At 56.9% G+C, this 23,685-nt stretch overlaps 2 protein-coding genes across 2 annotated transcripts; one reads left to right on the forward strand and one right to left on the reverse strand.

Moving 5' to 3' along the window:
• Positions 1–828: 828 nt before the first annotated feature.
• Positions 829–11,660, reverse strand: LOC309325942 (ATP-binding cassette sub-family F member 2). Its single transcript, XM_081834350.1, has 14 exons — positions 11,472–11,660; positions 10,650–10,862; positions 8,534–8,716; positions 8,219–8,390; positions 8,034–8,129; positions 6,630–6,732; positions 6,329–6,424; positions 5,692–5,811; positions 5,224–5,313; positions 3,937–4,047; positions 3,766–3,828; positions 3,321–3,449; positions 2,552–2,755; positions 829–1,448 (listed from the first exon to the last, which is right to left on the reverse strand). The coding sequence occupies exons 1-14, from the start codon at positions 11,632–11,634 to the stop codon at positions 1,305–1,307; spliced, it is 1,887 nt and encodes a 628-aa protein (XP_081690476.1). The 5' UTR covers positions 11,635–11,660; the 3' UTR covers positions 829–1,304.
• A 1,108-nt stretch (positions 11,661–12,768) lies between these two features.
• On the forward strand, positions 12,769–22,768 carry CHPF2 (chondroitin polymerizing factor 2). Its single transcript, XM_081834284.1, has 4 exons — positions 12,769–13,175; positions 15,812–16,376; positions 17,554–17,736; positions 21,363–22,768. Exons 1-4 carry the CDS (start codon positions 12,859–12,861, stop codon positions 22,638–22,640), a joined length of 2,343 nt encoding a protein of 780 aa, XP_081690410.1. The 5' UTR covers positions 12,769–12,858; the 3' UTR covers positions 22,641–22,768.
• Positions 22,769–23,685: the final 917 nt, after the last annotated feature.

The raw sequence follows: 23,685 nt of genomic DNA on the forward strand, positions 1-23,685 counted from the left end.
TAATAAATAAAATGAGTGAGGGTGGGCAACTGTGCCTTGGGCTGCAGGGGTGGACAGACTTTTGCCTTGCCCAGTGAGGACCCCCCAAGGCGGGGGGAGCTTGCCGGCATCCCCAGGAAGGGAGACCCTCTGGAAACAGGCCTTCACTGCCCACTTTGCTCCAGGCACCGATGGACCAACCAGGGAGAGATCTTGGTAAGGTGGGGGGTGAGGGCTGTGGGGCAACCCAGCTGTGAGTCTGCCTGGGGGCCAGAGCCAAACCCAGGATGGGATTGTGCCCCTTTCGGCTTTCCGCTTCAGGGAACATGTGACACAGCTCTTCCAGAAAAGGAAGTACAAAATGCGTGCTGGGTGGGAGAGATTCTGGCGGTGGCGTTGATATTTTGGGAGGGGTCTCCCCCCATAAAGTGGCACGACATACTTCTCAGCAGCCTTAGTGGGCCCAGCATCCATTGTGTGTCTCTCATCACCTGAAGGAGCCAGGAACAAGCCCAGGCAGGGGAGACAGGCTTGGAGGGCAGTGTGGCAGAGTGGTTACAGCTCCACGAGAGCTGAGGCAGGCAAGGGATGCTCAGAGCCACAAAGAACATTCAGTGCAGTTGGGCATTTCAGTACCACCTGGTCTCCCGCCTAGTCACTTTTGAGAAGGCACTTGCCACTCCCTGATGACCCAAACATGAACGAGGATGGCACGGCCAAGCCAACCCACCAGCCAGCCGAGACGTCAACTCTTGCTTTTACCTTATTTTCCAGATGAGCCGAGGCAGACAGAGCTTTCCTGCCCCCACCCCCCGCTCCTATCGCCTCCGCGAGAAGAAAGCAGAACTATTGAAACACTTTTCCCTCTTTATTACTGGCTGATAAGTTCTCCAACAGGTCTGGTAATTACATCGATAAATAATAATTGCTAAAAACAAACGGAGGCCCAAGGAGTGAAGTCTGGAAATGAAAGCAGAGAGTCAGCCCTGCGGTGTCAGCCCGGACCCCCACCTCCCGCTTGGTGCAGAGGGCTGGAGAAATGCCCTCTGCAGGCAAGAGGAGGAGGAAGAAGAAGAGGAGGAGGAGGAGAAGGGGTTGTCCAGCTGGGGGGAGCAGAGGGAGGGAGAGTGGAGAGGTGGTAGTTGTGCAAGAGGAAGAAGCAGCAGCAGCGGCGGCAGGAGCTCAGGAACTGAAGAGAAGATTTGTTGCTGCCTGTTCCTTCCCCCTGGCAAGGCAGGAGAAGCAGGCGACCAGGTGGGCTTGCGGCTGGCACCAGTCTCTGGGGGGAAGCGGCTCAGCTGACCCCCCGGGCCGGCAGAGGGCCCTCAGGCGCTGTGAGTCTTCTTTGCCATCTGCGGAGGCGGCTCCTCGCCCACCAGTTTGGACTTGAGGTGCTCCTTGTAGGAGAGGATGTCGCCCGGCCACTTGGCAATCGTCCGCTTCTCACAGACCCAGATCTCTTGGGCCACCTGGAAGGAAGAGCAGGCGGCCTCTTGCGTCAGGGAAAGTGTCGGACATCATCCGAGTCCAAAGAAACAATGTGTGTTTTGCCAGAGGGGCACGTGGAGGGGCTGAGGGTCACAGAGCTTTCCTGAAAAATTCGCTAGAGTGAACTCGGCGAGGTCACTCCCTTGGCATCCTGCCTGGGCCCCTTTGCCAAGCACACACACTGCAGCCCAGACGCCATTTGGAACTTGCATTTTGTACTTTTATAACTTAGAGAGCAATTATTAAACCGCCTTCATTTTGCTACTGTAATTGCTACTTCAAGACCTAAGTTAGGTAAGTAAATACTCCTTTTACTTCTTCACCAAATGATGGGTGTGTGGTTGTTATTTGGGGAATAGTAATAATACTTGTTATTATTTTTATTATTAATACTGCACCCATCTGGCTGGGTTTCCCCAGCCACTCTGGGCAGCTCCCAACAGAGTATTAAAAACACAATACAGTCATACCTCAGGATAAATACACTTCAGGATAAGTATTTTTGTGCGGCGACCCAGAAGTAACGGAGCGCGCTACTTCCGGGTTTCGCCGCACGCGCAGACGGTCAAAATGACGTAATGCGCATGCGCGGAAGCAGCAAAACGCGACCGGCGCAGATGCGCAGTCACGTCTTATGTTCTGTTCAGGATGCGAACGGGGCTCCGGAATGGATCCCGTTTGCATCCTGAGGTACCACTGTAAAACATCAGACATTAAAAACTTCCCCAAACCGGGCTACCTTCAGATGTCTTCTAAAAGTAAGATAGTTGTTTATTTCCTTGACTTCTGATGGGAGGGCATTCCACAGGGTGGGCACCACCACCGAGAAGGCCCTCTGCCACAACTCCAGATGTTGCTGAACTTCCTGCCCCCATCAGTCAAGGCTGATTGATGGGAGAGTCCAGCAACATCTGGAGGGGGTAATGGGCCCCATGAACTCCTTCACCATGGAACCTTCCCCACCCAGCACCAGAACTCGTGGGTTGCTTCATCCTCCTTGCCCCCAGTGTGGCAAGAGGCAGCCTTTGGCACAGGTGAAGCAGAGGTCCCCAGTGCTGGGTCTGGGGCTGCCCCCTCCACTGACCTGCTGGATGAGCCGGAAGTCGTGGCTGACCAGCATCATGCCTCCCTCAAAGTCGTTGATGGCGTCTGCCAGAGCGTCGATGGTCTCGATGTCCAGGTGGTTGGTGGGCTCATCCAGGAACAGCATGTGGGGGTTCTGCCAGGCCAGCCAAGCAAAGCAGACGCGGCACTTCTGCCCATCCGACAGGTTCCGGATGGGGCTCACCTGCCGGGCACGACCGTGTCAGAAGAGAAAGAGCCAAAGGGGCCCGTCCAGCCCAGGAGCCTGTTCCCATAGGGGCCACTCAGGGGCTCGAAGGGGAAACCCGCGAGGTCTGAGCTCAAGAGCAACACTCCCCTTTCCTGCGCTGGTCTAAGCAGAAGGAGGGTCCCCAGCTCATGGGGGGTGGGGGGAGACCCACTTTGCACACAGAAACCCCCTAAATGCCAGCCCCTAAAGGCACCTTCGCTTGAAAGGCTCAGAACTGGACTCTGGCAGGTTTCAGGTTTTCAACATTAGGAAGAACATCTTGACGGCAATAGCTGTTTCCTTGGAAGCTTTTGAGCACAGGTTGGGTGGCCATCTGTCAGGGACGCTTGAGCCGAGATTCCTGCCTTTGGACCCTGTAGCTCTATGATCTGATCCTGCCTGCCTCAGATTCTCCAGGGCTGCCCCCTGGTCTCCCGTGTCCTGCCAGGGGCTGCCCCTCAGACTCTGCTCCCCCCCCCCCGCCCCACAGCAGACACCACAGGCCTGGGGCTCCTTCCTTCTCCCCCCAGGCCAGACCCACCTGCTGCTTCCCCGTCAGCCCATAGCGCCCGATGATCTTCCTCATCTCCTCCTTCTCCTTGATCTCTGGGTAGCACTTCATCATGTACTCCAGCGGGGAGAGGTCTAGATCCAGCTGCTCTTGCAAATGCTGAGGAGGTCGGGGGGGGGGGAGAGGAGAGGGAGGATGTGAGGGGAGGAGGCCACACTGCCGCTCCCCATTTTGCCCCCCACAACATCCCTCTGAGGTAGGCTAGAGCAAGAGGCAGGGACTGGCCCCCAAGGTCACACCCAGCAGAAAGCTTTCACGGCCGGGCAGAGATTCGAACTCGGGCCCTAGTCCAACGCTGTAGCCACTAGGCCTCACTGGCTCTCTGCACCCACAGGGAACTAGCAGCGCCCCCTACCCTTCCAGGTCCTTAGCAATGTCCTGGGAAGGAGCCAGAAACCCCCCAAATAAACAGCACCTGGTGGTATCTGCCGATCTTGACGTGAGAGTGTTTGCGGATCATGCCGTCGCTGGGCAGCAGCTGAGGGGAAAGGACAAGCCGGTCAGAGACCCCAGCCCAGGAAAAAAGGCCATTTCTACACACACACCCTCCACCGCAAAAAGCAAGCCGGGGGCGCCAGATCCTCACCTCCCCTGTGAGGAGCTTGAGCAGCGTGCTTTTCCCAGCCCCGTTGGGCCCCACAAGGGCCACGCGAGTGTCCAGGTCGATGCCAAACTCCAGATTGTTGTAGATCCAGGGCTGAAGGGGACAGACAGAGAGTGAGGCCGAGAAATAAGTTTCCTAACTTTATTTCTAACATTTTAAGTTATATGACTTGTCTGCTCAGTTCAATCATCTTGCATATTTTAAATATACTGCAGCTTGCTATTATTTTGCCCCCCTGAACGATTATAGTGTAGTAATGATTCATTGAGCGTGGATTTCAGTTTAATTATTGTTTGCTGATATTCTGAGAGTTATTCTTATTGTGCACTATTATACTGTAATGTATTACTGAATAATACTTTACTTGGTATCAGCTGCTTATTTCAAAGTCAGATTTTTGTGTGTGTGTGTTTTGCCCTGGATTGGATTGTTAGAAGATACTTGATAACATAAGTCTTACGATATTCCGTTCTACCTTAACAGATGTGTGGAATTGTTCTCCTCTGGTTTCCAGCAACTGGAATTCAGAAACAATTACAGTGGTACCTCGCAAGACGAATGCCTCGTAAGATGAAAAACTCGCAAAAGATGAAAAACTCGCAAAGTTTTTCGTTTTTTGAGTTGCTTCGCAAGACGAAAACGTCTTGCAAGTTTGTTTCCTTTGTCTTGCAAGTTTGTTTCCTTTTTCTTAAAACCGTGCATTCACTTCGAGGAGCAACTCATAGCACGTGGTGTGGTAGCCTTTTTTGAGGTTTTTGAAGACTTTGGTGATTTTTGAAGCTTTTCCAAAGTCCGTGCTTCGCAAGACGAAAAAACCGCAAGACGAAAAAACTCGCGGAACGAATTAATTTCGTCTTGCAAGGCACCACTGTACTGCCTCTGACTGTGGAGACTGAGCAGAGCCATCCTGGCGAGAAGCCACCAATTCTCCTGTGTGACTTTGCCTAATCCCCTTTTGAAGCCACCGAGTTTGGCTCCTGTGGGAAGGAGTTCCACAGTTTAACCCTCTGCCGCAGGAAGGACTTCCTTACATTTCCCTTCAATATTCCCACATTCAGCTTCATTGGACACCCCCTACCCCCTCTTTCCTCCATGTCAGGAATAATTTTATAAGCCTCTATCCTGCAGCCTCTTCACTCATTCGTACATTTTGCTGCTGCTTCAGCTTGTGAGCCGCCTTGTGTGTCGCAGTACAGAAAGGTGGTGTACAAACTAAGAGTGAAATGAAATTTTGATACTGACAGCCCCCCCCCCGGCCCCTCCACTCACCCCATCCTGGCTGTATCTGAAGCTGACGTTCTGCACCATGATGACAGGAGGTGGGATCTTTCCACACGAGGGGAAGTAGAAGGAGAGTGTCTGGGGAAGAAGAGGGAAACAAGGGGGGGGGGTGTCCAGGTCAGCAACCCTTGGTTTCTCCTCCCTGCAGCACCCCAGGCCAGGAGCCGCTGCTACCGTCTCCCCTCCCAGGCCGTCTAGCACCTGGGAAGGAAGGAGACCCGCCCAGCGGGGGGTCCTGGGTAGCTGGTCAGAGAACCACAGAAGTGGAGAGTTGGAAGGGACCCAAGGGTCATCCAGACCAACCCGCTGCATTGATTACAGGAACCGAAGTCCAGGTCTCCTAGCCACCCCCCCATCCCTGTACAACAGCCCCAAGAAAGCCTGCTGAGTTGTCCCTGCCCCCCGGCTCAGCCCCCACTTGTGGGGGGGGACAGGCTGACCATCTTCCCACCTCACCTTGTCGTTGACCACCCGTTCAGTCAGCCCTGAGGCCATCATCTTCTGCAGGGTCTTCTCTTTGCTTTGCGCCTGGCGGGCCAGCTTGGCGCTGCCGTGACCAAAGCGGGCGATGTAGTTCTGCAACGATTCAGAAGTCAGCGGTGGGCACAGAGGCCGGCTGCGCCAGCACCCTTCCGCCAGAGAGCAGGGAAAGGAGGGGAATAAATTTGGACAGAAGACTCAAAAGAGGTCTCCTTTGAAGCCGGGCCACCAAGAATTCTAGAGTCAGAAGGGACCCACCTGCCAAAATGCCCATCGTGGTGGGGTTGGCCAGATCCTGTCCCCCACCCCAGGCTCCATACAGCTCAGCACCAACCAGAAACAGCACCCCATTTTTTTGGGGGGGGGAAGGGGAGCACAAGAGCAATTAACATTCCATGGCTTTTAAAATATGTTTGTTTCATACTGTATATTATACCCTCATTTTGTATTTTTCTGTTGTGACTCGCCCTGGGATGTTCCGCTGAAGGGCAGCGTAAGAATTCAGTAAATAATTAAAAGTGAATAAACTCTCCCCTCTCCTGCCATGCCCAGCAACTGCCTCGAGCCACCGTGGAGGATGGATGGCCTTCAAGGGTCCCTCTGGGAGGGCTACCTTCATGTGGGCGATCTGGTCCCGCTCCCAGTGGAAGCGCTTCATCTGGTTCTCCTCCAGCTCCAGGCGGGTCTTGACATACTGGTCGTAGTTACCCTGGAGGAAGAGGGAGGGATATCCCCGTTGGCCTGGGGCTCTGGCCCGGGGAGGGGGCTCATCCTGCAGCCCTCCAGGCCCAGCCGCCACAGCCAGGGGGCAGGCACCCAAAAGAGGACCCAGCACCCTTGATTTTGGAAACAGGGCCAGTCTCTTTCCAGAGGCGGCAGCAACCCACAGCGCCCAGGGCCCGATTCCTGCTCACCGTGTAATACTTGAGCTTGCGGTTGTGCATGTGGATGATGTTGGTGCAGACGCCGTTCAGGAAGTCCTGAGAATGGGAGATGAGCACCAGGATGCGCTTGAACCTGCAGAAGCAGAGCCAGAAGTGTGAGAAAAGATGTGCGCTGCCTGGGAGTCATGCTGGACTCACAGCTGTCCATGGAGGTGCAGGTTAATTCTGTGTCCAGGGCAGCTGTCTCCCAGCTCCACCTGGTACGCAGGCTGAGACCCTCCCTGCCCACACACTTTCTCGCAAGAGTGGTTCATGCTCTGGTTATCTCCCACTTCGACTACTGCAATGCGCTCTACGTGGGGCTACCTTTGAGGGTGACCCAGAAACTACAACTAATCCAGAATGCGGCAGCTAGACTGGTGACCGGGAGTGGCTACCAAGACCATATAACACTGGTCTTCAAAGACCTAAATTGGCTCCCAGTACGTTTCCAAGCACAATTCAAAGTGTTGGTGCTGACCTGTAAAGCCCTAAGCGGCCTTGGTCCAGTAGACCTGAAGGAGCGTCTCCACACCCATCGTTCTGCCCGGACACTGAGGTCCAGCGCCGAGGGCCTTCTGGTGGTTCACTCACTGTGAGAAGCCAAGTTACAGGGAACCAGGCAGAGGGCCTTCTTGGTAGTGGCGCCTGCCCTGTGGAACACCCTCCCACCAGATGTCAACGAAAACAACTACCAGACTTTTAGAAGACATCTGAAGGCAGCCCTGTATCAGGAGGCTTTTAATGCTTGTTTTTATTATGTTTTTAGATATGCTGTAAGCTGCCCAGAGTGGCTGGGGAAACACAGCCAAATGGGTGGGGTATAGATAATAAAACTACCACTGCTATTATTATTACTACTAATAATATTCCCCCTCTCATAACTCTTCAACCAACGGACATTCCATGGAGCTGAACCTTGGAATATCCAGGACACGTAACAGAAAGCTGGGCTTTGTTAAACTGTGGAACTCCCTCCTGCAGGCGGCCACCAACCTGGATGGCTTTAAAAGAAGATTAGACAAATTCATGGAGCAGGAGAAGGCTATGGAGGTCTGCTAGCCAGGGTGGCTCTGCCCTGCCTGCACACCTGGAAGCAGCGATGCTTCTAACAGGAGGAGGAGAGAGTTGCTCTGGAGGTCAAGTCCTATTTGGGGGCCCTATGGTGGGTCACTGGCCTCATCCAGCAGCCAGGCTCTTCTTATGGAACCTCCAGGTCCAGAGGCAGTCTATCTCGATCCCTCGTTTCCTACGGGCATTTGGAAGAGGATGCTGGACTAGGTGGGCCCCCTTTGGCCTGACCCAGAAGGGTCCTCGGAAAGGGGAGTTGGAAGGGAAGGCCAAGCTCAATGGGGCAGGGGGTGGGGTGTTAGGGCCCTTCCCACCCGCACTCACGTCTTCAGCTCCTCCTCCAGCCACACGCAGGCGTCCAGGTCCAGGTGGTTGGTGGGTTCGTCCAGCAGCAGCATGAAGGGCCGGATGAAGAGCGCCCTGCGAGGGGGAGAGAGAAGGGGAGGCTGGTGTGAGGGAGCCTGCCCAGCCGCAGAGGAGCCCATCCCGCCCGTCCACCCAGCACCCACCTGGCAAGGGCCACCCGCATCCGCCAGCCGCCGCTGAAGTCCTTCAGCTTCTTCCTCTGCATCAGGGGGGTGAAGCCCAGGCCGTGCAGGATCCGCGACGCCCGCATCTCCGCTTTGTCGGCGTCCAGCTCCTCCAGGCGCTCGTACAGCTCCATCAGCTTCTCACACTCAGCTGGGGGGGGGGGGAGAGAGAGAGAAAGCAGGTGAGCCCACCTGGCCCTGGGCCCCTGCGGAAGTGAGAGCTGTCTGTGCCCCCATTTGCTCCACTGGGAGGCCTGAGGTTTTAGGGCGCTGGACCAATTTAAGAACCGTTACCGTCCTCGTGCGCCAGCCGCTCTGCTTCCCGCTCCAGCATGGCTCTTTCCGTGTCCACCTCCATCACACACTGCAGGGGCGTCTTATCGCTGGGGGGCATCTCGCGGGTCAAGTGGTAGATGTCGATGTGCTCGGGGATGGGCACCTCCCGCTTCCCGATGGCCGACAGCAGCATGGACTTCCCTGGGCAAGGGAGGCAAGCAGAGGTCCCCAGTGAACCCCAGGGAGACATTTCCGAGGGCGGGAGCCGCTCAATGGTGCAACCAACTCCCTCAGAAGTGGAGGGGGGGCATCTGTTTCCCTGGAGTTTTTCAATCAGGAGTCAGGGTGTCAGGGGTGAACATGAAATTTATTACAGTCAGAGACCAGCTTGAGAAACACAAAGGGAACTTTGAGAAACACAAATGGAACTACAACCCCAATAACAAAACAAGCACTTAAAGCAACATTACAACAATGGATTTTAAGTTTAAAAGTGCGACAGGCATATAAACACATAAAAACTTTAAAATAGACTACCGCAGAGAAATAACCCAGGGGTGCTTTTGCTGCCTTATAGGGGGTTGGGCGACCCTCGGGGTCCCTTCCAGGATTCCAAGACCCCTCTGGTCACTTCTAGCAATGCAGCAGTCTCCCAAGGGAGCCACCACGAACGTCACTCCTAGATGCCTGGTGAACTGGCCCTCTGGCCCCAGAGATTCCAGTAAAACCCGCTTTTGTGGTGCTACAGTGTTCAGAACTGGGAGGTGTCCTTCAGGTTCCCCTCTATACCTGGAGTTTGCGGCCCCCGCAGAAGAGGGTCCTGATGGGGAAACGGCTGCCACATAGCGCCACCCCCAGCCGGGGAACCCCCAAAAAGAAAGGCAGTCCCAGGACACATGACGCCATGGCATGAATACTCAGGAGGATTCCCAAATTTATTTAAATGCCATGCGGACAACTACGTACAAGACTCAACACCTTGTTGTTATAATCGTCTGGGAACACGACGATGCAGGTATAGCATTTTTTTAAAGTAACTTTTTAAAAGTTGGGGGAAGGAAGTTTTTGGTATTGGCCCACGTAAATGCCTGACTGCCTTCACATATGCAAAGTGCCACACACAAAAACAGTACCAAAGAACTACAGAACTGTAGAGTTGGAAAGGAACCCCCAAGGCTCATCTAGATTGACACCCCCCACCCCCACAATACAGGAACCAGGTGAGAAACTGGTGAGGGGGCGATCAGGGCTGATGTTGTCGCTCTGGCCCTGACGGTCAGCTGTGCTGCTTGGAAAGCAAAAAAAAAGAAAAAAAAAAGGTGGCAGGAGGGGGGGGGCCCTGGGCAGCAAGACCCCCAAATGACTGAGTCAACGAAACCCAAGATTTCCTGTGCTGACAGAAAAGATAGGGCAGCTACCAGCAAAAACACAGAACTTCTACGTGGGCACCAAACTCCCATCTTTGCAAACTGCCTGACCAGATGAGTCTGAGGCGGCACCTGAGGGAGATGACAGGATCACACAGAAATCCTCTTGCTTGGTTGGAGGTGGGGCTGACGGGAGCTGCTGCCCAACAGACTCCGCACCGCAGGCGACGAAAACAGTCCCCAGGAGACGGATCCAGGGCCATTGAGCTGCTCCTCGGACGCTGGCCAAGGAGGCCGATCTTCTGCCAAGAAGAGGCCAGGCAGTGCCCAACAACTGTGCTCTCACTGCACCCCAACAGCCTCTGAGGGAGAGGTGCCAGTTTCCCCTTGGGCAGGCTGTCAGCGCCTTGGTTGTTCCAAGGCACCTCCTTGGCAGAAGGGCAAGCAGAGCAGTGGGGCCCCCCAAAAGCCTCCCCTGGCACCAGTGCCACCTTGGCAAGGGCTGGAAGGCTAAGTCTGGCCCCTGCTCCAGAAAGGAGAGGCACCCGCCCACCTGGGCCTCAGGAACGGGGGGGGGGGGATTTGTGCTCTGGCCCCCTCACACAGAATTGTAGAGCTGGAAGGGACCCCCAAGGGCCATCTAGTCCAACCCCCAGCACTGAAGTTACCACAGCTGACCCTCTCGCTTCCATTTGGGCCTGAGCATTCGCCTACCCCAACCCCATGTTAGCCATGCCCCCTTCCTGCCGCCCCGCCCTTGTCCTCACCGGTGCCATTCAGGCCAATGAGGCCGTAGCGCCGCCCCGAGTTGAGCTCCAGCTTGGTGTCGCTCAGCAGCTCCTGTCCGTGGAAGGTGAGGGAGAGGTTGATGATGTGGACGTCGGTGCTGTTGGGGTGCGAGGCGAGGACCCCCGTCACGGCGCGGGCGGCCGCCTTCTTCAGCTCAAACTCCTCAATGGCCTTGGAGATGGTGTCCACATCTGGAGGGGGAATCACAGCCCCCGTGAGAACCAAGGGCTCCTCTCGGGGGGGTGGGGTGGCGTTGGCTGGGGGGGGAGGGAAGAGAGAACTGGGCCAGCCCCTTCCTTTCACAGGAGAGAGATAAGGAAAGCTGCCTTCTGGAATGGCACACAGCGGTTCTCCACCTGTGGGTCCCCAGATGTGGTTGGACTACAACTCCCACCATCCCTGAGCTCTGGCCTTGCTAGCTAGGGGTGAAGGGAGTTGTAGTCCAACAACATCTGGGACCCACAGGTGGAGAAAGGCTGGCTTACAGGGTGTGTGACTTCTGCACAAAGGGGGGTCACCCCACCCAGAAAGAGGACTCGGAGAGGTAAAAGCCCGAAGAGAGCAACAACCCCGCGGCTCCTCACTGAGGACTGGCGCCTTGCTTGGGAGAAGGCGCCGAATCATCCCGATGGGGGGCCCCTGCCCCACATGTGAGATAAGGGGGGAGCCGGTCCGGCGAGGGGGGGCCAAGGCGGAAGAGAAGAGCAGCCACCCTCCGCGGCTCCTCACTGAGGACTGGCGCCTTGCTCGAGGGGAGGCGCGGCCCCCCCTCCCTCCCTCCCTCCCTCCCTGGGGCTGACCTGGCTCGGCGTCGGCCCCGTTGTCCTGGCGCGCCCCCCGGGCGGCCTCGGGCTCCCCGCCGGCCTCGTCGCCGTTCTCCTCGGGGCCTCTCCGGGGCCTCTGGCGGGCCTTGGCCGCCTCCTTCTTCTTGGCCGCCTTCTTCTTGGCCAGGTCCGACGGCATCGCGCGAGGGGGGGGGAGGGGAGGGGGAGACCCCGCCTCGCTGCTGCTGCTGCTGCTGCTGCTCCTTCCCGGCCGCCGCCGCCGCCGCCGCCGCGCTTTCCCTCCTGTCGCAACAGAGCCGCCGCCGCCGCCGCCGCCGCGTGCACCCCAGGCCCCGCCCCGCGACGTCAGCGCCCGCTCCGCCAATGGCCGCCCCCGACGTCAGCGCCCGCCGGGCCCCGATGCACGCCGGGAAGGCGAGTCTGGGCCGCCGACGAGGGCGCCCGGCCTGCCCCGCGCGGGCCCCGGGGCACCTTGGGAAATGGAGTCCGCCCTCTTTCCCGGAGGGAGGCGCCGCTGGGGCGGAAGAAGAGGAGCGGGAGGAAGCGGGGACGGGGGAAGCGTGTGAACGCCCGACACGTGTCGGGGCCGGGCTGCGGAGGAGGACGGGGGCGGAAGGTGAGCCGCGGGAGCCGGGGCAGGAGCGGGGGGGAGGCCGCCTCCATCCGAGGGGAAGGGGCAGCCCGCCCCGTCGGGGGCAGACGCCAGAGCAGCCGGCCAGCCCCGCTCCGGCCTCCTCGGCGCCTGCCCCCTCCGGCGAAGGGACCCCCCGGGGCCCGTCTTGGAAGGGGGGTGCTGCCCCGGCGCCCATCCGTCCCGATCTCTTCCTCCCTGCTCCCCGCTCTGCGCTTCGCCCCGGCCCTAGACGGCGCGGTCGGGGTGGCCCCCTTGCCCTCCTCCTGGGGGCTCTTCGGGGAGGCGGGTGCTGCCGTCTTCCTTGCTGTCCAGGCGCCCGTCCTCCCCGACCGACCGACCTCCCTCCCAGCTCTGCCCGAAGCCCCCGCTTCAGACGGCGCGGGCGGGCGCACCGTCTCCTCGCTCCCTTGTGGGGGGCGCATTGTGGGGTGGGTGGCGCCGTCTTCCGTGCTGCCCAGGGGCGCCCTGGTGACCTCCTTCCTTCCCCGCTCCCCGCTCCCCGCTCTGCGCTTCGCCCCGGCCTTAGACGGCGCGGTCGGGGTGGTCCCCTTGCCCTCCTCCTGGGGGCACGTCGTGGGGTGGGTGCCGCTGTCTTCCACGGTGACCCCCTTCCTTCCTTCCTTCCTTCCTTCCTTCCTCCCCGCTCCCAGGTTTGCGCTTCGCCCCGGCCCTGGACGGCGCGTCCGGCAAGGCGCCCCGCTTCCCCTCGGCTCGCCGCTCCATGGTCGCGGAGCCCCGGCTGCCCCGTCCGGGCGCCCGCCGCCGGCCATGCGCGTGGCCACGGTGCTGGCGGTGCTGCGCCCGGCGCTGCCGCTGCTGCTGGGTCTGTCGCTGGGCTGCAGCCTGAGCCTGCTGCGCGTCTCGTGGATCCAGGGCGACGCCGGAGACTCTTGCGCCGACGCCGCCGGCGGAGCCGCGCTCGGCCATGGGCGCCAGCCAGACGGAGAGGGGCTGCCGGGGGCCGGAGGAGGAGGAGGAGGAGCGGGGCCGGGCAGGAAGGAGGGCGAGGAGTCGCAGGAGGAGTTCAAGCCGCGCATCGTGCCTTACTACAGGGACCCCAGCAAGCCCTACAAGAAGGTGCTCAGGTAAGGGGCGAGCCTGGAGGGGCAAGCCTTCTCCCCCTCCCCAGAGCTGGGCTCCAGGGGCTTTGGGGAGGAGGAGCACTGTCATGCCAGAGGTAAGCAAGGCTTTTGCCAACAGTCCCTAATAATAATAATAATAATAATAATAATTTATTTATATCCCACCCTCCCCAGTTGATTCCAGGCTCAGAGCGGCTAACAACAATAAAAGTAATACAGCGTTCTAAAATCATTTTAAAATCGGTTCCAAATCAAATTAATGGCAACCATTGGGCTAGAGTTCTGCGAGGATTGCCAAAGGAGGGGCTCAGACTGTGCCTTGGCCAAAGGCCTGGTGGGACAGCTCCGTCTTGCAGGCCCTGCGGAAAGATGTCAAGTCCCACAGGGCCCTGGTCTCTTGGGACAGAGCGTTCCACCAGATCGGGGCCACAGCCAAAAAAGCCCTGGCTCTGGTCGAGGCCAGTCTAAGCTCCCTGTGGCCCGGTATCTCCAAGAAGTTTTTGTTTGAAGACCATAAGGTCCTCCGTGGGACATACCAGGAGAGGCGGTCCCCTAGGTACGAGGGTCCTAGGCTGTATAGGGCTTTAAAGGTTAAAACCAGCACCTTAAACCTGACCCTGTACTCCACTGGGAGCCAGCGCACTGGATGAATGTGATCCAAGGACCCCGTAAGGAGTCTCGCCACGGCATTCTGCACCCGCTGGAGTTTCTGGGTCAGTCTCAAGGGCAGCCCCACATAGAACGAGTTACAATAATCCAGGCTGGAGGTGACCGTCACTTGGATCACAGTGCCGAGGTCAAAGTCCTCTGGCTTTGGGGGAAGCAAAGACTCTCAGAAGAGAACTAGGAATCTAGATAGACTGCCTCTGTACCTGGAGGTTCCAGAAGAAGAGTCTGCCTGCCTGGTCCCTTTAGTCCAGCACCCACTTCTCACAGGGTTCAGTCAGATGCCTATTATGGGAAGCCTGCAAGCAGGATTTGAACTCAAGACCTCCTGCTCCCTCCCACGGGAGGCGCAGCATGATCATCCTGGCTAAGAGCCCTTCATGGCCCTCTCCTCCACCTCCTCCTCCTCCATGAATTCAGCCCTGTTCAGGGAAGTTTTTAATCTGTGATATTTTAGTGTATTTCTGGTTTTTATGGAAGCCGCTCAGAGTGGCTGGGGAAACCCAGCCAGATGGGCGGGGTACAAATAATAAATTATTATTATTATTATTATTTTTCTCTGCCCCAAGTCTGACCAACATTCTGCTTCATGGGATTCCCATGAGTTCTAGTGTCATGAGACTAAGGAGGGAAACTTTTCCTTCCCTACTTTCCCCTTGCCATGCATGGTTTCATAATCTTCGGAGCTGGTGGTGCCCTTTCCCCGGGAGAACGGGCCCGAGTGCCCCATGCACCCTGATCCAGGGGCTGCTGCTGCTGCTGTGATGCAGGTCTGTGGGGAGGGAGGAGCGTTCACGCTCATGAGGAGTTTTCCCTCTTTCTGTCTGCACCCCAAGGAACCTGTGGCGTGCGAGTGCCCAGGAGCAGCGTTGTGAGTCTCCCCCCGAGTTGCGGTAGCTCAGGCTCCCAGCTGCACCCGGAGAGCTCTCTGGCCCCGTTGGTGGCCAGCAGGCAAGGAGCAGAGGCAGAGACACAGGCCCATTCAGCGCTCTCCAGGCCAAGATTGATGGGGCTTTCCTTCTTTAAGTTCTCAGAGCTCCTAACTGAGCTCAGGGTGGTCCTCTGAACTAGCCAGATGTTTGACTGAGACGCAATCAGTCTGTCCTTTGATAAAGAAGGCTTTAGAGTCTCCTTGCCCAAAAATGACAACTAGGCGACTGGAACCCTGGTTTAAGTGCCTAGCTTATATATCTAGAGTTTCCAGCACTGAAAGGATCCAGGACTCCCCCATCCCGCAGTGACAAGCTCTGCTCCTCCCTGGGGTCCAAGAACGCGCAGGATACTGAGGAGAGCCAGACAGAGGTTAGAGGTACCCAGGCACAGCTGGAGGCTGCTTGGGAAACATCCAGGAGGGAGGGGAGGAGCCATGGGGGTGGGGGGCAGGGCCCCTAAGTCCTGGCAACTGCTCCATCGGGGCAAGACCTACTGGGGAGGGTTGCTGGGACCACTAGGCTGAGTCTACGGTGGTACCTTGGTTCTCGAACATAATCAGTTCCGGAAACAATAGCTGACAGCTGCATCAGACGTTCAGCTTCCAAAAAACGTTTGAAAACCAGAAGACTTACTTCCAGGTTTTCAGCATCCGGGAGCTGATTTGTTCATCAGCTAAGCCGTTTGGGAACCAAGGTACCACTGCATTTTGTTTTTTTGAATAAAGAGTTAACTCTTCAAAGGGAAGTTTTTAATGTGTGATGTTTTACTGTGCTTTTATAATTTGCTGGAAGCTGCCCAGTCAGATGGGCAGTGGGTAAATGATTTGTTGTTGTTGTTGTTGTGGCTGCTGCTGCTGCTGTTGTTACTACCTTCCCTGGCACTGGAGATTTGCTTCCTTTCTTGCTGACCAGCCCCAGACTCCAGCCCTCACCATATCTGTATGTCGCATTGCATCGTATCACAGTTTCGAGCACCTTTTTACTTCTGTCTCTTTCCCCTTGAGACAAAAAACTCCCCTTCTTCTCCTCCTCCTTTCACAGGACGCGCTACATCCAGACGGAGCTGGGCTTCCGCGAGCGGCTCTTTGTGGCCGTGCTGACCTCCAAGGCCACCCTGGGCACCCTGGCCGTGGCCGTCAACAAGACGGCCGCCCACCACTTCCCCCACCTCCTCTACTTCACGGGGCTGCGAGGGGCCAAGGTGCCCCACGGCCTGGCGCTGGTGTCGCACGGGGACGAGCGGCCCGTGTGGCTCATGTACGAGACGGTGCGCTACATCCACCAGCACTTCGGGGGCGACTTCGACTGGTTCTTCGTCATGCAGGACGACACCTACGTCCAGCCGGAGCGGCTCAAGGCGCTGGTGGCCCACCTGAGCATCCACAAGGACGTCTACCTGGGCCGGGCGGAGGAGTTCATTGGCGGGGACGAGCAGGCGCGCTATTGCCACGGCGGCTTTGGCTACCTGCTCTCCCGCAGCCTCCTCCTCAAGCTGCACCCTCACCTGGACAGCTGCCGCAATGAGATCCTCAGCCTGCGGCCGGACGAGTGGCTGGGCCGCTGCCTAGCAGACTTCCTGGGCACCAGCTGCACCTCCCAGCACCAGGTGGGCAGGCGGGAGTCCCACGGGGCTAGAGACAAGAGTCCCACAGGGCCAAGGGGCTGGGAGATGGGGCATGGAGGCAGGCAGGCGGGAGTCCCACTGGTCTAGAGACAAGAGTCCCACAGGGCCAAGGGGCTGGGAGATGGGGCATGGAGGCAGGCAGGCGGGAGTCCCACTGGTCTAGAGACAAGAGTCCCACAGGGCCAAGGGGCTGGGAGATGGGGCATGGAGGGAGGGAGGCAGGCAGGAGTCCCACTGGGCTAGAGACAAGAGTCCCACAAGGCCAAAGGGCTGGGAGATGGGGCATGGAAGGAGGGAGGCAGGCGAGAGTCCCACTGGGCTAGAGACAAGAGTCCCACAGGGCCAAGGGGCTAGGAAATGGGGCATGGAGGGAGGGAGGCAGGCAGGAGTTCCACAGGGCCATGGGGCTAGGAAATGAGGCCAGGCAGGCAGGAGTCCTGCAGGTCCAGAGGCAGGAATCCCAAAGGTCAATAGGCTAGGAGATGGAGGCAGGCAGGAGTCCCACAGAGCCAGAGCTGCTCCAGGGAAGCCAGTGCCCTCTTTACACTTGGAGCCCCTCCCAGTGGGACATCTGTGTGAATGCTGTGGGGCTCGCTCAGCCTCCGACTTGCTACTTCTGTCTCTCTGGATTTTTTCAATATCTGGGGAGGCAGTTGGGGGACTTGGGAGACAGGGGTTGGTTAAGGCAGGCCTTGCCTGCTTCCTGGTCCGTTTCAAAGACGCCTGCTCTTGCCAGATAGCCCCATAGTAGTGGTTTGCTTGGGCTTAGGGGACAACGCCAGTCCCAAGGCAAATCTCCACATTCTGAGAAGTTTAAGTTGGGGAGAGAGAAAAGCAGGGAAGGATTTGTGCAGAAGAGCAAAGGGAGCCGGCTGGTCATTGCCTTCGTCCGGCTCTCTGTGGCTGCAGGGTGCATGTCGGGAGATTGGAGCCAGGAGGCGAGTTTGAATTCCCATTCAGTGAGAGCACAGGCTAGTAGACTTTGGGTCACGTGTTCTCAGCTTAACCCGCTTTGCAGGGTGGTTGTGATGAGGATTAAACATCTGTGGCACATCTGCTTTTGGGGATGGAAAAAGAGGCAGCTGATAGTAAGTCTTTGGTGCAAATACTTCTGCAGAGAAGGACCAGGAGACCATCATTTCCTCCCTCCCTCTCTTAGGGTCAGAATTACCTGTCCTATGAACTGGCCAAGAATGCGGACCCAGAGAAGGAGGAGGGAGAAAACTTTTGGGGAGCGATTGCCGTGCACCCCGTCACGGAGCCCACCCTCATGTACCGCCTGCATAAGAGGTTCAGCCGGATCAAGCTGGAGCAGACCTACCAAGAGATAGAGGAGCTGCAGGTAAAGAGGGGAGAGACCCCCCCCACCCCCCACAGTCTATCTCACTGGTAGAGAGGATGGAGGCCGCCGGGTGCTGGTCTCAGGCAGGGAGGGTGGGAGCAGCTGTGGGTCACCTTCTGGCAAGGCGGGGGGGGGGGGTCCCGGCATCCTGGGATTTCTAAGGCAGGGTCCCTTCCAAAGAAGCAAACAGGGTGACACCAGGGGCTCCAAGCGTCCCTGATTCTCAGGGTGTCCCTGGAGGGGGACGCAAAGTCATCCTTTTGCACACTGTTCTCTCTACGCAGCATCTGGTGGAACGGAAAGTCTGTTGTTGTTGTTTTGTTTTGTTCAGACTACAAAGGAGCTGCTGGGCAGGATCAGACCCCTGCAAGCCCCACCTTCTTCAGCTGAGGATCTCCCAGTATGGGCAGCTGGAGGCTTCTGGGGGCTGACAGTTGGGGGTGGGGTGCATGAAGGTGATTTGGGGTGCCTGCAGCGGCTGCTGGGCCCAGGCTGGGAGTGTGGGGTTGGTGTCTGAGAGCCTGGAGTTCCTGCAACTCGGCTTCTTTCTTAGATTGCCTGCAGACCAAGGCTTTGCTGGCTAGTTTGGGCCATTTCCCTGCTGCCCCTTCTGCAAAAGGGCTCAGGGGTGAGGAACTGTCTGGCCTGGCCTGCCGCCCCCCAGCCGCCCCACAGGAAAGACCGGCTGCTGGCTCTTCTCTTTTTTAAAAAAGAATGATATTTATTACTTTTAAAACTTACAGGAAAAGAAAGAAAAAGAAAGAAGAAACAAAAGAAACAATGCAATATGGACAATACAAAACACAACCTTAACATCTAAACACCATAAACTATACAAAACAAAACAAGAACAATTTAAAAACACACATCATACCTTTACCATAATCTAACTTTCATTCCCTTGTTTCATTGACCTCCTCTCACCTCCCTCCTTGTATTCCACTTCTAAACGTTATCTCAGCAAATCCTTTATCTTAAAATATTTTTAATCTTATTCCCCATTAAATCTAATATACCTATTTACACTTAACCTCTTAAAACATTTCCACCAAGGCCAAAAAAAAAATTCCATTCCAAGATTTTTCTGTCCCTCATTAAATTTTACAAAATTTCCCTATATAGACTTTAAATTTTCCAATCTTCTTCACCGTCTCCTCTTCCTGGTCTCGGCCTCTGCCAGTCCTTTCCGTCAGTTCTTCTCTCTCATCCAGTGCACTTGCAGGGAGAGGCGTTAGTTGCCCTCCTGACTGAGGAGAGCCTTGCGGGGGCTTCTGGGCTCTGCAATCCAGCCCAGGTGCCTCAGACGCACCCCCTGGGAGCAGAACATGAACTGGCTGAGACCATTTGGCACCTTCCCTCCCCCACCCCCCACCCTGAAATGTATTGCGGTAATAGAATCACAGTAGCTTGAACTACTGCAATGCGCTCTCTGTGGGGCTACCTTTGAAGGTAACCTGGAAACCTGGCAGCCAGACTGGTGACTGGGAGCAGCCGCCGAGACCACATTACATTTGTCCTGAAAGACCTACATTGGCTCCCAGTACGTTTCCGAGCACAATTCAAAGTGTTGGTGTTGACCTTTAAGGCCCTAAACGGCCTCAAAGGCCCAGTAGACCTGAAGGAGCATCTCCACACCCATTGTTAAGCCCGGACACTGAGGTCCAGCTCCGAGGGCCTTCTGCCGGTTCCCTCATTGCGAGAAGCTAAGCTACAGGGAACCAGGCAGAGGGCCTTCTTGGTGGTGGCACCCACCCTGTGGAACGCCCTCCCATTAGATGTCAGGGAGATAAACAACTATCTGACTTTTAGAAGACATCTTAAGGCAGCCCTCTTCAGGGAAGTTTTTAATGTGTGACATTTTAATGTATTTTTAATTCTTTGTGGGAAGCCACCCAGAGTGGCTGGGGAAACCTGGCCAGATAGGCGGGGTACAAATAATAAATTACTGTTGCTACTATTACAGAACTGCAGCGTTGGACAGGACCACAAGGTCATCCAGTCCAGCCCCCTGCAGGGCCAGGAGCCACAGCTCCAGAACCCCTGGCAGGTGGCCCCCCAACCTCTGCCTAGGAATCTCCAGTGAAGGAGAGTCATCACATGTTGGGCCTGGTGGGCTGGAGACCACCGGGTGGGTCTAGCTGCAAAGAGCCAGCCAGCAGTAGTGGCAGTACTCAGAGTAGGAGTTAACGCTTTATTAGCAAGAACGCCATGAGTTTCAGGCCTGACAAGCCCAGCGGTTCATCCCCCGCAGGTCCTGCCCCCATGAATTTCATTTCAATTCACTTTTAATTTATATGCTGCCCTTGGATATTACTATGCACAAGGCAGTTTACAAGCTGAAGAAACAAACAAAACAGACAGCAAAGATCATACACGTAACAGTAATCTGATCCAAAGCATAGAAGTCACAATAATTTATATCAGTTACCAAGACTGAAAGTCCCTGCCTTCCCACAGCCATCTATAACTCTCCTTCTCTCCAGGGCTTTATCCAAGCAACTGGAGACTGTGCCTGTGTGCAGCCTACTGCTGCTCTGCCCTTTTCAGCCCTCTTCTGGTTCTGGGAGACAAGGTGGGAAGGGAGTGTGTTGTTGCAGCAGCAGGAGGAGGAGGAGACACCCTGTGCTTCTTCCCCAGCCAGACTCCTCTCTGCCTCTTGGCCTCCCTCCTCTCCCACCTCAACTTCTGCCTCTGATTCTGTACTGCCCTCTGCCACAGACTCCCCCTGCTCACTAAGCCCTGTCCCCTCTTCAGCTTCCCACACCTTCTTCGACCCCCGGACCCCAACTGGTTCAGTCCATGACACACCAGGCCTTGTAGATTCCTTCAGCATCCTTTGTTTCGGGCTGAGCTATACTTTTTGGAAACCCCCTTTTCCAGCCCCTGCCACCGGGTGGTCCAGCTGTGCTGTAGCCTTATTGGAGTTCACCGATTGGGTCTGCGTTGCTCCCGGACAGGAGGAAGGAAGTCAAATGACACCAAGGGTTGGTTCAGAGAAAGAGTTTTTTATTTCTGCTCTCCGGAACAGCAGAAAGGCACTTGCGAGGTCAGTCCACAGCAAGTCCAAAGAAATGAGAGATTTCAGGCAGTATATATCTCCTCCAGGCACCCTCTCCCCCCCTTCCCCAGGAATCCATCCACCTCAATTTGTACACGCAGGTTGACATCACAGATGTTCCTGCTCCGGTACTCTTAACCAGAAAAGGGTTTTCCTTCCTGTGCTTCTGACCATAAAAGGGTATTCCTGTTCCTACTCTTATCTTGGAGCAAGAGGTCACCAACTCCAAAAACACACTCTGGCGCTGTTCCCGGACTAGGTCTGTGCGTCAGGACGTAAGATAAGACCTAGACATGTCATCCCTACTCCACTGGAACAGCCAAGGTCGTCCTTGCCGTCACAAACTGATAAAGGAGAGGGCTCTGAGCACTTGTTTATACAGCTGGGTTTTTGTTTATACATTGACTCAAGTTAATGGATTTTAGCTAAGGAAAAATAGGGATTTTGGTGCCCATTTCAAACTGCCTGCACAGTCAGTTTTGGGTTTGGAAAACCCATTCCTTCAGTGCGGCGAGGGAGAAGGTCGGGGGACGTCTTAACGGGGGTTCTCCTCCTCTCTCCCCGGCAGGCTCAGATCCGCAACCTGACAGCGCTGATGCCGTCGGGGGAGGCAGAGCTGTCGTGGCCCGTGGGGGTCAGCGCCCCCTTTTCCCCCAAGTCCCGCTTCGAGGTGATTGGCTGGGACTACTTCACGGAGCAGCACCTCTTCTCCTGCCCCGACGGGGCCCCCAAGTGCGAGCTGCAGGGGGCCAGCAAGGCGGACGTGGGCGACATCCTGCAGGCGGCGCTGGAGCAGCTGAACCGGCGCTACCAGCCGCAGCTGCGCTTCCGCAAGCGCCGGCTGCTCAACGGCTACCGCCGCTTCGACCCCACGCGGGGGATGGAGTACCAGCTGGAGCTGCTGCTGGAGGCCGTCACCCAGAAGGGCCACAGCCACCTCCTCTCCAAGCGTGTCCAGCTCCTGCGCCCGCTCAGCCAGGTGGAGATCATCCCCATGCCCTACGTCACGGAGGCCACCCGCCTGCAGCTGGTGCTGCCCCTCACCGTGCCGGAGCTGGACTTCCTGGGGGGCTTCCTGGACGCCTTTGCCACCAACGCCCTGGACGCCAGGGACAACTCCCGCCTGACCCTGCTCTTCGTCTACGACCCCTACGACGCCCAGCGCGTGGGGCAGGTGGACGTCTTTGCCGGGGCCAAGGCCATGGTGGCCGAGCTGGAGAGGCGCTACTCAGACGTCAAGATTCCCTGGATCAGCGTCAAGACAGAGGTCCCCTCCCAGGTCAAGCTGATGGACATCGTCTCCAAGAAGCACCCCGTGGACACACTCTTCTTCCTGGCCAGCGTCTGGACGGAGGTCACGGCCGAGGTCCTCAACCGCTGCCGCATGAACGCCATCAGCAACTGGCAGGTCTTCTTCCCTGTCCACTTCCAGGAGTTCAACCCGGCGCTGGCCTTCCGTGGGGGCGAGCAGGCGGCCGGCGGGGGCGCTTCGGCCGCCTCCGACTTCCCTCGCGATGGGCGCTTTGACCGGCAGGCCTTCTCGGAGGCCTGCTTCTACAACGCGGACTACATGGCGGCCCGCGCAAGGCTGGCGTCCGACGTGCTGGACCGTGAGGAGGCTCTGGAGGGCCTGGAGGCCTTTGATGTCTTCCTGCGCTACTCGGAGCTGCACGTCTTCCGGGCGGCGGAGCCGGGGCTGGCGCAGAAGTATGTCTTGCGGGGCTGCAACCCCCGCCTGAGCGAGGAGCTCTACCACCGCTGCGTCCTCAGCAACCTGCAAGGACTCGGCTCCCGATCCCACCTGGCCATGGCGCTCTTTGAGCAGGAGCAGGCCAACAGCACCTGACCGGGCGGGGGGCACAAGGAGGGAGGCTGCTGTGCTTGGTGTCTGGTGGGGGGACGGAAAAGAAGACCCACTGACCCAATTTTTACAAAAACCGAGAAAACCAATTAAACGTTTCCTTGCTGCTGCAATTGCCCTGCCTGTGTCACCTGGGTCTCTCCTCCTGTTTGGGGGTTGGGGGATGGAGAGGGACGGAGCAACAGCAACAGCTCAGTCCTTCATGGGGGGGGGGAATTTAGAATAATGATTGGCATTGCACATGGGGGACGGGTGAAGTCAAACGGCTGAGTTATCAGCACTGAAGTGGGCTCCCCCTGGGGTGCAAGCCTGGGCTGTGTGCATGGGGGGGGGGTTGCCCAGACTACAAGACCCGCCTCTTGGCCTGGCTGATGGGGTCCAAAGGAAAGCAGAGCAAGACGTTTGGCCCCAGCTGGGCTGCAGGAGTTGCTGGAAGGAGGCGGACAAGACACTATCCAACCACCTTAAGGACTCCACCCTGGATTTGTTAGCCTTCGGATTTGTTAGCCGTCTCTTCTCCTGAAGATATCCCGCAAGGCAGCAGAGGTTTAAGATCAGAGTTTTCCTTTTCCTAGATGGGCTGCTACCTTAAAATCAGCCCCCTAAAATCATAGGTTCAGAATTGTAGAGTTGGAAGGGACTATGAGTGATCTAGTCCAACCCCTGGCAGTGCAGGTCTCTCTTTGCCCCATGTGAACCTATGATCTGGAGCAGGGGTAGGCAACTTAAGGCCCGGGGGCCGGATCCGGCCCAATCGCCTTCTCAATCCGGCCCGCAGACGGTCCAGGAATCAGCGTGTTTTTCCATGAGTAGAATGTGTCCTTTTATTTAAACTGCATCTCTGGGTGATTTGTGGGGCAAAGGAATTCGTTCATTTTTTCCCTTCAAAATATAGTCCGGCCCCCCACAAGGGAGGGAGGTGGACGCACCAGCTGAAAAAGGTTGCTGACCCCTGATCTGGAGGGTGTTGATCTCTCCCCACTGCGCTGCCCCCAGCACTTGGCAGCCATTATTCTGAAAGAAGATCTGC

Source organism: Podarcis erhardii (genome assembly GCF_964252035.2).
Source record: "Podarcis erhardii genome assembly, chromosome: 12".
Taxonomy (NCBI): domain Eukaryota; kingdom Metazoa; phylum Chordata; class Lepidosauria; order Squamata; family Lacertidae; genus Podarcis; species Podarcis erhardii.